Source organism: Ictalurus punctatus, chromosome 29 (genome assembly GCF_001660625.3).
Source record: "Ictalurus punctatus breed USDA103 chromosome 29, Coco_2.0, whole genome shotgun sequence".
Taxonomy (NCBI): Eukaryota; Metazoa; Chordata; class Actinopteri; order Siluriformes; family Ictaluridae; genus Ictalurus; species Ictalurus punctatus.
The window spans coordinates 4,724,467-4,737,873 of NC_030444.2; the positions used below are offsets into that span (position 1 = coordinate 4,724,467).

The 13,407-nt window shown below is 38.2% G+C and overlaps 1 protein-coding gene across 3 annotated transcripts in view; it reads left to right on the top strand.

The window, feature by feature from the left end:
- The window catches only part of tasp1 (taspase, threonine aspartase, 1), a 36,826-nt gene extending 25,557 nt beyond the window's left edge, over nucleotides 1-11,269 (top strand). For 2 of the 3 annotated variants that reach the window (XM_053677318.1, XM_017461451.3), the window contains 7 exons: nucleotides 2,749-2,855; nucleotides 4,571-4,711; nucleotides 4,899-4,977; nucleotides 5,167-5,277; nucleotides 8,424-8,531; nucleotides 9,109-9,182; nucleotides 9,937-11,269. In XM_053677318.1, coding sequence (XP_053533293.1) covers nucleotides 2,749-2,855; nucleotides 4,571-4,711; nucleotides 4,899-4,977; nucleotides 5,167-5,277; nucleotides 8,424-8,531; nucleotides 9,109-9,182; nucleotides 9,937-10,029 — 713 coding nt within the window. In that variant the 3' untranslated portion in view covers nucleotides 10,030-11,269. The remainder of the gene's footprint in view (nucleotides 1-2,748; nucleotides 2,856-4,570; nucleotides 4,712-4,898; nucleotides 4,978-5,166; nucleotides 5,278-8,423; nucleotides 8,532-9,108; nucleotides 9,183-9,936) is intronic. The other variant, XM_017461452.3, reaches the window with a different exon arrangement.
- Nucleotides 11,270-13,407: the final 2,138 nt, after the last annotated feature.

A 13,407-nucleotide genomic window follows, 5' to 3' on the forward strand; every position in this document is an offset into this window, starting at 1 on the left:
AAGATAGTGATCCCATTACATGTGGCATAAACCAAACACAGAATTCCACAAAAAAAAACATCATACTTATGGTCAAGGATGGTGGTGGAAGTGTGATGGTGTAGGGATGCTTTGCTGCTTTGTTAAATATAGGTGTGCAACAATTATTGGCACCCCATGAATTCATATGAGAAACATATATTTGCCGTGTATTCCCATATTGATATTTTACTTTTTTTTTAGTACACCTGGGTGACTAGGAACATGAAATTGTTCAACCATGACTTCCTGTTTCACAGGGGTATAAATATGAGGTAACACATTTCCTTAGTCATTCATAACAATGGGTAAGACCAAGGAATATAGCTGTGATGTGTGGCAAAAGGTTTTTGAGCTTCACAAAATGGCTATAACAATAGCACAAGCTTTGAAAATGCTCATTTCCACCATCAGGGCAATAATTAAAAAGTTCCAGTCAACTGGAAATATTATGAATAGACCTGGAATTGGACACAAAAATCTCCAAAGATCACAACTGGTGAATTGCAGATGTTAGTTGCATCTTGTGGTCAGAAAGTCTCCAAAACTACAATCCAAAGTCACACAACAAGTTATTTGGAAAGGTTTCAAGAAAAAAGCCTCTACTCTCATCCATAAACAAACTCGAGCATCTTCAGTTTGCCAGACACTACTGGAACTTCAAATGGAATCGGGTTCTATGGTCAGATGAAACCAAAATAGAGCTTTTTGGCAATAAACACCAGAAGTGGTTTTGGCGCACACAGAGAGGTAGTGACAGGGAAAAGTACCTCATGCCCTCGGTTAAATATGGTGGTGGCTCTTTAATGTTTTGGGGCTGTTTTTCTGCCTTAGGACCTGGACATTTTGTTAGGATACATGGCATCATGGACTCTTTCAAATATCAATAAATATTAAATGAAAACCTGACTGCCTCTGACAGAAAGCTTAAAACGGACCGTGGTTGGATCTTACAACAGGAAAATGGTCCAAAACATACATCACAATCAACATAAAAATGTTTTACTGAACACAATATCAAGGTCCTGCCATGGCCAGCCCAGTCCCCTGACTTGAATCGTTTGGTTGCAGTTATTGCTGCTAAATGTGGTACAACCATATTTTAGGTTTAAGTGGCGATTAGTTTTTCACATAGTGATAGATGTTGGATTTTGTTTTTTGTTTCAGTAAAAAAACAACAACTGTATTGCGTGTTTACTCAGGTAGCCTTTGTTTTATGTTGTATTTCATCTGAAGCTATAAAACTCTTTAGTATATGAGATACATAAAAATAAGAAATCAGGCAAATAATTTTTCTCACACACACACATACATATACATATATATATATATATATATATATATATATATATATATATATATATATATAAAGATAGATAGATAGATAGATAGATAGATATTACAAACACACAACCCCAATTCCAAAAACTTTGGGACACTGTAAACTGTAAGTAAAAACAGAATGCACTGATTTGCAAATCTCATAAACCCATATGTTATTAACAATAGAACATAGGAAACATATCAGATATTTAAACTGAGTAAATGTACCATTTTAAGAAAAAAGGTTCATTGGCAACAGGTCAGTAACCTGACTGGGTATATATAAAAAAAGAGTATCTTAGAGAGGTAGAGTATTTCAGAAGTAAAGATGGGCAGAGGTTCAGCAATCTGTGAAAAATTGTGTCTACAATTTATGGTACAATTTCTATGGAATGGGCAGCTTGCACATCTGGAAAGGCACCATCAATGCTGAAAGGGATATACAGATTTTAGAGCAACATATACTTTCATCCAGATTCCATCCCATCTTCACTTCTGAGAGACTCTGCCTCTCCAAGATACTCTTTTTATACCCAATCACGTTACTGACCTGTTGCCAATTAACCTACTTAGTTGCAAAATCTTCCGCCAGCTGTTTCTTTTTACTAACACTTACTTTTCCAGCCTTTTGTTGCCCCGTCCCAACTTTTTTGAGACATGTTACGGCCATCAAATTTAAAATTACCTTATTTTTTTCCTTAAAATGGTATATTTTCTCAGTTTAAACATCTGATATGTTTTCTTTGTTCTATTGTGAAGAACATATGGGTTTATGAGATTTGCAAATCATTGCATTCTGTTTTTATTTACGTTCAAAATGTAAATGTGTGTGTGTGTGTGTGTGTGTGTGTGTGTGTGTGTGTGTGTGTGTGTGTGTGTGTGTGTATTTATATTTATTTATTTATTTTATTGCAATCAGTTAAAAAAAAAAACTACCTCAGTCGAACTAATTTTAAACTTAAGTGGCTTCTATATTTTGTACACTCAGTTGGCTAGGTCTTCTTCAACTGAGCACCATGGTCTTCATTAGCTTGGATGATTAATAATTCAATAATAAATGATGGGGAGCCTATGAAGTGATCACGAGAAGAATGAAATGAGAATGTGCTAATGGTATGATGTTGAGCCTTAAACTGCATGCTTTGTGGATATTTTGTTGAAGAGTGGTGGCATATGAGGGAAGCCAGTTAAGGAAGGAGTTGCAGAAGTCCATTTTACCATAATAGGGTTCATATGCTGCTGAAGATGTATAGGTTGAACCTGCAGGCTCTAGACCTAGTAGTAGTAGTGCAAGTTATAACCTAGTGGGGACCAGATATTTTTGATGCTGCATTATAAAGGACAGAAATATTTTGGAGACGGAAACATCTAATATCAAATACTGATATTTCTTTTGAAATGTTGCAGAATTTAGTTTGTCAGCATACAAAAGGAATAAACGAAAGATGGAGATGGCAGAGAAGTTGGAACCAGAAGATAACCCTTTTAAGAGACGACGACAATCAAGTGGAACTGTAAGTTAATGATCCATCCATTTTCAGTACCGCTTATCCTACACAAGGAGCCTGGAGCCTATCCTATTGGACTTGGGTCACGAGGTGGGGAAAGAACCTGGCCGAGGTGCCACCCTATCACATAGGGCTGCACAATTGACTTTTCACAATTGGCTTTTAAAGTTCGTCCTCAGCTCATAGAAAACTCCACTGCATATCAAATCAAGCGCTTCCTAAAGTTACAGCCAATCACCATAGAGTGGCGCAGGGATTACGTCATTTTGCATGCCAAAACCCACAAACGAGAGCATTTTAGCTCTTCCGGTTCCATCGTCCTGAATCAATGGTTTTTTAAAAATGGGATTTTGATTAAAAACCTGAAATAAGGTCCATGCAAATGTTTTAGATCATGAGTATATCTATTCTTTTTCTACATTTTGGCCTTTGGTAGATGTTAATCTTGGTTCCAGAACTTTTGTGGCTCATCTCTGTATTTCTTTGTGAATTCCAATCTAAATTCTGATTTATACTGCTCTTGTGGTATGGCCTCTATATTTCTGCACTTGAAGTCTTCTTTGAATGGTGGATTGTGATACCTTCACCCCTGCCTTGTGAAGGTTGTTGGTGAGGTCATTAACTGTTGTTTTTGGGTTTTTCTCTCACAATGACAATGAGAGCTCGAACCAAGAGCAGACATTCAGAGCTATTCATTCTTTAAAAAAAAAATGGCTGGGTTCAAAGAAAAGGTGCCATGATCCAAGTTGTTTAACCCATCTAGATTGAAGTATGATGAAAGCTGAAATTCAGATCTATCATCTCATAATCATATTTTGATCTCAAACCCACATGTCTTCAATGTATAGCGAAAAAATAGAAGAACTTTTTTTTCTTCCAATTTTTATTGCATTTAATTAGTTTCATAGGCTGTTTTGGTATGGCCAGAGGGCTTCGAAATATTCCACAGCTGGGAAAGGAGGACCAACATCTTACCTCCATAATACACATGCTTTGATATTTCTTGTTGAAAAAAACACCCAACATCTCAGTCATATCCTGCTGACTATGACTAATTGTTAGATTTTTTCTCCTTGTCTTCTTGGAAAAGATGCAAACAGGCACTTTTTTTTTTTTTAAATTGAAGCTTCAATGAACTTTCAGGTGTTATCTCTTCTCAGTGTACAGGTCCAATAACCTGATACTCCCTGGTACATTCTTTAATACCCTCTGGGCCTGTGATTCACGGTCATCTTAAAGATAAAGCTGTTAAACTTACCAAACCTTAGCAATCACATTCCATTATCTTCACTTGTACTCTAAATATGTCACTACTAAATGTCTTATCATTTGGCTTATTAGAACCAAAAGAGGTTCAATTGTGGATGGAAAAATAACCATAGAGCCCAATTCCACTTAAAGTCCCAGATCTAGCTAACTCCAGGCATTTACATTTGTGGTTAGATGCTGAATGAGTAAAGGCCTTGGTGTCACCTCATATTTATACCCCAAACAGAAAGTCAAACATTCAGCACTAAACACTCAGGTACGGTTATAATGAAAAGTAAAACGTACATAAGAATATTCATTTTGTTCATAAGAATTCTAATAACCCTGGGAATACCTGTAATTGTGACATGTGATTTTGTTATATAATACTTAATGATAAAACAATCTTCTGTGTATGAAACTACATCTGTGGCAATTCTGGTGCATAGAACAGTAATTAGAATTTCTTTAAGCAGGTGAATGAAATGGTGGATTTAGAGGAGCCTGCCTCCCTGGACACGGTTGGAGCTGTTGTTGTGGATCAGCAAGGGAATGTTGCAGCCGCTGTCTCTAGTGGAGGTTTAGCTATGAAACACCCAGGGCGAGTAGGCCAGGTAAGAATCACTGTTCCTTCTGAGGTGCTACTAACTACAATTTTCTGCGGTCAGTGAATCCTCTGCAATTAAAACTGCTGAATACTATTTCTATTTTCTTGGAATAAATTTTCTCCTATCTTTATGTGAAGGCTGAACCACAGTAGTAACTGCTATGTCTTTGTGCATCTTACGCTCTTTTTCTAAGGCTGCTCAATATGGGTGTGGTTGTTGGGCTGAAAATGCCCATGATGCTAGAACTTATTCTACAGCCGTGAGTACCTCAGGTATGAACACAACCTTAAATAAGATATGTTTGGCCTATTCTGAGACTATGCATTAAAACTTTCTGCATAGATTTTAGTTCAGTCATCCAACTTTTAAGTAAGTTGGAAAGAGCACAGAGTAAGTATACATACATTACCAAAAGGTTGTAATCTGTAGCTGAATCTTCTTGTTCTTGCCGATTGTCACAGGATGTGGAGAGCACCTGATGCGCACCATGTTAGCTAGAGAGTGTTCCACAGCTATGCAGGCTGACAACGCTCATCAGGCTCTCCTGGAGGCTATGCAAAACAAGTTTATTGGTGAGTACTTCTGACTTTATCATATATGGGAAGCTACATGTGAATGTCAGTCACAGAGATCACACTTTTCTCCCCATTCTGAAGTATGATGTGAACATTCACTTCAAACACTTCACTTTTTTCATTTTAAATTTATTAAATTGATATTTTTGGCCATAACGCTACACAAAATGATCAATACTGACAAAGCAAACATGTGTTTTTAGGATTTTTCTTCTACTTGCATCTAATTTAGCTAATTATTCAGACCCTTGGCTAAGGCACTCCAGATTCAGCCCGGTTATATCTTATTCGCTTTGATTATCTTGAGATTAGGGATGTACCAATACCATCTAGAAATCTAGTAGTCTGTACCGATACCACCAAAAGTACATGATACTCGATACCAAAGTCGATACCACGGTGTGGTTTTAAAAATAATAATAATAATCCTTTTTTTTTTTTTTCATAAAATTAAAAACTCTCCTGGAGGACATCCTCCTCTGGCTAATACTGGCAAAAAGAGAGAGAGAGGGATATTTTAGTTATCAAACACTGTCTGACAATGACTAATAAAACAGTGCTAATAACAAGTGCTAAGGTGCACTCCGAAACGCGAGCGCACACACACACACCCCTTATACTCTGAATGCAAGCATTAGTTTAAATTCACACTGATAAGGTGACAGGCCAAAAAGATTTAATAAAAGCATGAACATTTGAATAATTATTAGTGACTCTAGGCTACATTTAGCTGACAGGACACGGGCTGAATGGCGGTGCATGGTGGCCCATTCTCAGGTAGTTTATAACACCGCAATGCGTTAGCGTTGTTAACAAATAACTGGCTATCGCAAACATTACATGGAGCATAATGATAGCTGGTTTTCACGGCTGCAATGACAGCTGCCTCAAACTTACATAATATAGGACCGTCTTTCAGGTTCTTCGCCAAATTCCAGGTGTTTCCTCGCTTTGTTTGAAATGAACGATAGCATCAGTTGCACACCGGCTTCAGAGCATCAATTATACATTTGTTGTCATCTGCCTCGATTGCAAAGTATTTCTATATTTGACGCTTACCACCTTTCCTCTCAACGAGTTGGGGCGGAGCTAAACTTGTCGCCATTTTCTGTAGTTTTTCCCGTGTGCTTGTAAGCATTCTTCTTCTTCTTCTCTACGTGGGGACCAACTAAAACACTTGCACGTATTTGCTGCCCCCTTCAGGTCCGGAAGAATATCAACCACGGTACCTTCATTACCAACGGTACGCATGAAATGCAGAAAAACAAGTACCGTCACATTTTAAGAATGTTTGTTCCGACTTGGTACCGAAGTATTGGTTTTCATGACATCCCTACTCAAGATATCTCTTGAACTTGTCTGGAGTCCAACTGTGGCAAATTTAATTGATTTAGACGTGATTTTAGAAAAGTGTGTGTGTGTGTAAGGTCCCACACTTCACAGTACAGGACCAAAAACTAAGCCATGAAGTCCAAGGAACTCTCCGTAGACCTCTGCAATCAAATAGTTTCAAGATAAATGCCTGGGCAAGGGTATAAAACCATTTCTTAAAGCATTGAATGTTCCCAAGATCACAGTGGCCTCCATCATTGTGAAATGGAAGTAGTTTGGAACCACCAGCTTACCATCTGGCCAAACTCAGTAACCAGGTTAGAAGGACCCGAAGGCATCATGATGCTAGGGGGGAGCTAAGAGGTAATAAGGGAAAGTTTCTGGCATGCTAGATCTGTCGCAGTCAACTGAGAGTGCTATTGTTATGATATTGGAAGTGTCTAGGATCAACAACAGCTCAGCCATGACCACACAAATTCACCTGTCCTCTGTTACATCGCTCACTTTTGTCTCACATCACTCACCAAACTGCTTTTAGCTGCAATATTTGTACAAGAACTGTGCTTGAGTGCTTCATGAAATTTCCAAAAATTTCCATTACTAAGCAGCCACATACGAACCTAAGATCACTATATGCAATGCCCAGTGTCAACTTATGAATCACGGTTTACTCTCTGTCAGTCTGATGGATGAATCTGGGTTTGGCAGATGCCAGGAGAACAATACTTATCAGAATGCATAGTGCCAACAGTAATGTTTTGTGTAGGAGAGTCTGTTTTTCAAGGTTTGGGCTACCACAGACACCGGCCTCCATTGCCTCATACACTGTTTCCGTATCTCTCAATCCTGGCCAGTGGCATCAGGCAATACTGCGGTCCCAGGGCGTGGTTGATGTTGCAGCACAAGGTCATGCAGCTCTTCCCACAGTCGATCATTTATTCCTCCTGAGCTTTGTTTTCCAATGTTCAGCAAAAGTTGGCGATGATGGACATGTTCCCCAGTGGCTCTGATGTGCATCTCTGGTAAAAAGTTTCCCATTTGGTATAAACTACACATATCATGAACCGTATTTGTGGACCCTGAAGTGGACGCTGCGTGCTACCGCGTCACCATCTTTGATCCAAGAAAGATGCGGTATGCTTTGGATTATGAGCCGTTCTTTTCCTTCTCCATACCCGTCACTTCTACAAGATCATCTTGGTTTCATCTGTCCAAATAATCTGTTGTGTTACTCCACTCTTCCACCAAGGCATTCGCAAGTTCTCGATCACGTCTGGGGGTACACATGGTTACATGTAATTTTCCACTACAAGGACGATCAGCTGTCCTTCCTGTCTCCCTGTAGCACTGTCTTAGTCGTCTTACATTACAGACATTGCAGTTTATTGCTCTGGACACATCTGCAGTCCTCATGTCTCCCTGCAGCAGGCCTATGGCATGTTCACGCAGGTGAGCAGGAACCCTGGACATCTTTCTTCTGGTGTTTTTCAGAGTCAGTAGAAAGGTCTCTTTAGTGTCCTAACTTATTGTAACTGTGATCTTAATCACTTCCCGCCTGTAAACTGTTCGTGTCTTAAGGACTGTTCCACAGGTGCATGTGCAATAATTGTTTATGGTTCATTGAACAAGCATGAAAAACATCGTTTAAACCCTTTCCAATAAAGATCTGTAAAGCTTATTTCGATTTTACTAAATTATCTTTAATGTACAGTCTCCTGAAAAGGGGACATTTCTTTTTTTTTTTGCTGAGTGTATTCATACAAAATTGTAAGAGGCTGCATGTGTAAAGGTGGAGACTATGTCTTTTACAGGCTCACCATTTCTGGCCAGCGAGGATGGTGTTCTGGGTGGAATAATTGTTCTGAGATGCTGTAGCTGTGGAGAGGACCACAGCTCTGACAATTTGCCGGCCTTATTGGGTATGTTCTGTACTCCTAATTGCAGCACAGCACTCGTATTTTAGTGACACAATGTTTGCAGCAATTTATATATTTCAGCATCACACTACTTAACCCATACTAAAAAGCCAGACCTTCTGTAATGGTAATTGGGCATTAAATAAGAATATTTGTTTTGCTCTTTGAGTAAATGTACACAATCAGGATTTGAACAAGTTATGTTGTGTAAGTTGCTATTTCTTGTGAATTCTGTAAATTCCTTTGCCTACAAAGGTGGAACAACAAACAAACCAAAAACACCACTCACATTTTTTTTTTTTGAATGCAGATCGAGGTCCAATTATTCGGCGCAATATACAGATACAAATAGAGATTGTGTTTAAACCCTAAAAATGTTTGTACATGCAAAGAAATCACATTTTATTTTTAATTTGGGTGTGACAGAAGTACAGTCAGGGTATATCTCGTCTACAATATAGAAGTGGGAAGCTGTCATTTTTCTTGGTGTTTCTGGGATTATTTTGTGTATTTCTTTGTGTATCCCTTGTTTATCTGTATGTAAACGCTAATAACTTGCTTTTTTGCCCCTAACATACAGTGGAGTTCCTGTGGACTCATACTACGGAGAGTATGTGTGTGGGCTACATGTCTGCAAATGACAGGAAAGCTAGGGTAAGAACAGATTATCACAGAATTATAGACCACTTCAAATTACTGGTACCATTAATATGAAAATGAAATTTTGCGTAAACTTGTCTAGTAACAGCAAGTCTATCCAGTGGAGCTTGGGTTGAATCTTTTTTCCACTTACAGGTGCCTTTAGAAGTTCTATTAAATGGAGGGAAATTGCACCATTGCAGCTTTGCTGTGCATCAATAAAGCGAAAACAATCCTAAACACCTAGGGAGTTAGGCCAAGTCAGATGTGTTCAGTGAATGCTTCTTTTGTTGACCTTCACTTTAGGTGTCCATGCAAGCACATATGAGTGTGATTGGTCAGTGGTCCACATACACTATATTGCCAAAAGTATGTGGACAACTGACCATCACTGCGCTATGTGCTTGTTGAACATTCCATTCTCAAATCATGGGCATTAATATGGAGTTAACCCCCAACCCCACCTCTGCTACCACTGTTGTGAATGGGTGAATGAGACAGTGTAAAGCACTTTGGATAAAAGCGCTATATAAGTGCGCCATTTACTTAAATGTACTACTACAATGTATTCAATATTACTTGTATGTTTAAAGCTTTCTTGGACTCTTCAATCTAAATGGTGCTGATGCTAAGCACAAAAACGCAATCTTATACCTTGTCTTCTCTTATATTAATTTAAACTTTGGAATTGATGTGAACACTAACTTAAGTGAATCTCTCTCTCTCTCTCTCTCTCTCTCTCTCTCTCTCTCTCTCTCTCTCTCTCTAGGCTCATATATCCAGACTGCCTCCTGGGGCTGTGGCAGGACAGTCACTAGCGATTGAAGGTGGAGTGTGTCGACTGGGGGGTGTGGGTGACTGAACAGAGAGATCGCTTTTTCTTTTTTTTTCTTTTTTTTTGTGAAACACATAGCAATATGCATATGCTAAAGTCATTATTGACAAGTCTGGGGAATGTGGCATCAATTATGTAACATATAAACGGTTTTAATGGCTGATGACCTAAAGCTACATCTTGTTCATTTTGGTCATAAAGGAGTAATTTTATCAATAAAGCTTTAGTCTTAGTCTTTAGTCTCTTTTTAATAAGCTACACCGCTACAAGACGAACAGGCAATATTTATATATGTTTGGGGAGCATGCAAGCGACATGGAGGTAAACAGGACCTAATTATTGAATAGGCGTTTTGCTAACATACAGGCTGCTGCTCTTGCTTTGCACAGATAAATGTTTTTCAGTTGTATTACTCGTATATATTATACAATCCATATATATATATATATATATATATATATATATATATTTGCTTTGCCCCTTTATTAAATAAACTGTTTAAAATGGATCAGACAGCATCTTTACCAAAGCTTGTTCTGACTATTACAAAATGCTTTTATGGTATCTTTGTATTGTTATGAGCATTGCTAATTTTAAAAAGAGACTATGGCTCATAAATGCACCTTATTTGGCCACTAGTCTCTGTACTGGCATTTCCATTTGTCTGGGAATGTTTTTTTTTTTGTTTTTTTTTTTAAATCACTGCAACATTAAATTGTGTTACATGTTTATTATAAATCATTCTCATCACTGTTGCACAAATTAACTTTTGGAAGCTGATGTTGAAGTATAATTGCAGTAGCATAATATTTTAGTAAAATTTTTGCTGTGACTGTAAGTTGTCCCATACATGTTTATGGGCAGGGAAATATCCTCTTTAGAAAGCATGACTGATTGTGCTGATTGCGCTAGAAATTAAAATTGCACTATTTTTGTATTAAACCTGGCCTAATGTCTGCTATACATCTTTGTATGTATTTTGTGCAGTGACATTTCATTTACTTTTTAGAAATGATTGCTTAATGTAAGGAGAGTTATAAATTCCATTCTCATAATATATCTAAAAGATCCAATGGCGTATATTATTAGGATGTAGCTATCTATGATGAAATGTTTTCTTTTCATATTGCCAAAATGCAATTAACAGTGTCTTTGCAAAGCTTTGTGTTCTATTATAGTTTGTCCTTATTGCATTGATTTGAATTTACTTCCCCTTGCTTGTTTAGTTCAGTGAAATAGTGAAATAAATTTCAGCTCACACTTGAAATTGTCCTGCGATTGAGATATTTTGACTGCATGTTTGGGGTTAAGTTTTTATTTCTCGGGTTATATCTTTATCAGAAACACTGTTATACAGAACACCAAAATGAATCCTTGATTAAACAATTTACAGTGTTTCATTCTGTATTACAGCAATACGGATACAATGGAACTTTAATTATTGATGACATTTGAGTGTGAATTCAATAGCAAATTATATTGTTGTAACATGTTACATAGTTATAGCAATGTTATCACATAAATAGTATTTTGATAGCGAGGACAAATCACTTTCTAATATCAGGTAAACCTGCATACACCTGTTCACTGAAAACAGCTACTAGGTTGTTTTGTTTTTTTACAATTAAAAAATGAAATCAGGTTTGGTTTTCTGGTTATTCTAGTCTAGTCACATTTCTTTCAGAAATTTGACTGGACATTGCTTCCATAATACATACAGTAATGAACTGTGTTGGTAGGAACCTAACCCTCGCCTGTCCTCAAATCTGAGTAAGTGAAGTCTATTTACATATGTACAGTAACTGTAGCTCTACGAACCCTGGATAACTGGCAGTGGTGGTGAGAATCACCTGCATACAGTATCTTCTTGTGCATAAGCGCACGCATGCAGATACCTTCAACAACGTCAAACGTATTCCAGCATGAGAATGCCTCTGTGCACAAATCAACGCCTATAGAGACATGGTTTGCCAAGGTTGGTGTGGAAGAACTTGAGTTGCCCCACTGAACACCTTTGTGATGAATTAGCACTTGGACTATGCACCGGCCTTCTTGCCCAACATCAGTGCCTATCCTTACTAATGCTCTTGTAGATGAATGAGCAAAAAAAATCCCCATAGCCATGTTCCAGAAAATTCCAAAAAGTGTCCAATGCTTCAGTCCGTGTGTTACACAGCTGTAGGGGAATTTTGCCTGCTAGACAGTTAGTGGCAATGCCCTTCCCTGCTACATTGCATAAATTGCAGGACTTTTTAGGTCTTTGCAGTTATTGTAGGCCATGGATTGATTCATATGATGCCATTTCACAACTATTCTAAATCTTTTTATACGTAACCCTCGACATCATGACTCCATCACACGCCCTGACACCACACGGGCTACATTTGAAGAGTTAAAATCAGCTTGGTGTCTGCTGCAGCTCTAGGCCTTTGTGACCCAAGCAAGCCATACACTTACCTTTGTACATGAAGTGGGTTCACGCCTGACGCAGCAATATGGTTGTTTGCAACATCCTGTAACTTATTACTCTGCTAAGTTTGATATTGTTAGCATGTAGTATGGGCCCTTGTTCATGAGCAGTAACAAGTAAAGATTTCAGCCACAGACCATGCTGTCCCTCTTCCACCGCTCAGAGAGCCTACAATGGGCATGTGAACATGTGGAAAGTAATCAGAAAATACATTTATATATTTATTATTACCTATTTTATACTGCATATAATCTATAATGTTGGTCTTTATGTAACTCGAAAATGAAAGCTGGATTGTGGGCTACGTGTGGAGGGCAACTTGACATGAGAAAAACAAGTTCATTATTATTAAATGGCCTCAATTCCTAGGACTTGCACATCACTATCAGAAGAAGTGCAGAATAAACACATTCCACTGCCTAGGCAGGCTCCAGTGAGTCTGTAATAAATTTAGTTTGAGCAAGTTATGCAGAGGACTGCTTAAGCTGAGGAGAAGTAAAAACCTTGATAGATTAACAGGCAGAACTCACAGTAGAAGGTCAGATGTCGATAAGGAGGTCATCCTGACCTGGTGCAGTCTCAGCAGCCTTGCATGCTATAGATAACATAAATGTTAAATGGGTGATTTAAAGGGATGAGGAGACATCAAGTGGTGCGAAAAGCAGTTAGAATGTGTAAGACAAATTAGAATTGGTCAATTAAAGGGGGCAAATATGTCACGCCCTTGGGGATTTTCAGATTGTGCAATATGGTCAGCTCTTCAGTGTTCACTCTCGAGAACAACCTCCTTTATTGCTTTGGTTTACCTTTGTAATAAATTTCGTGCTGATTCTAAGAAGGTTTGTTTTCCTTGCTTATCCTCGAACCTATGTGGGAGATGGGAAAAATTTCCCCCCACAGAACATCATAACTGGACTATGGAGCAGTGGAAGAAG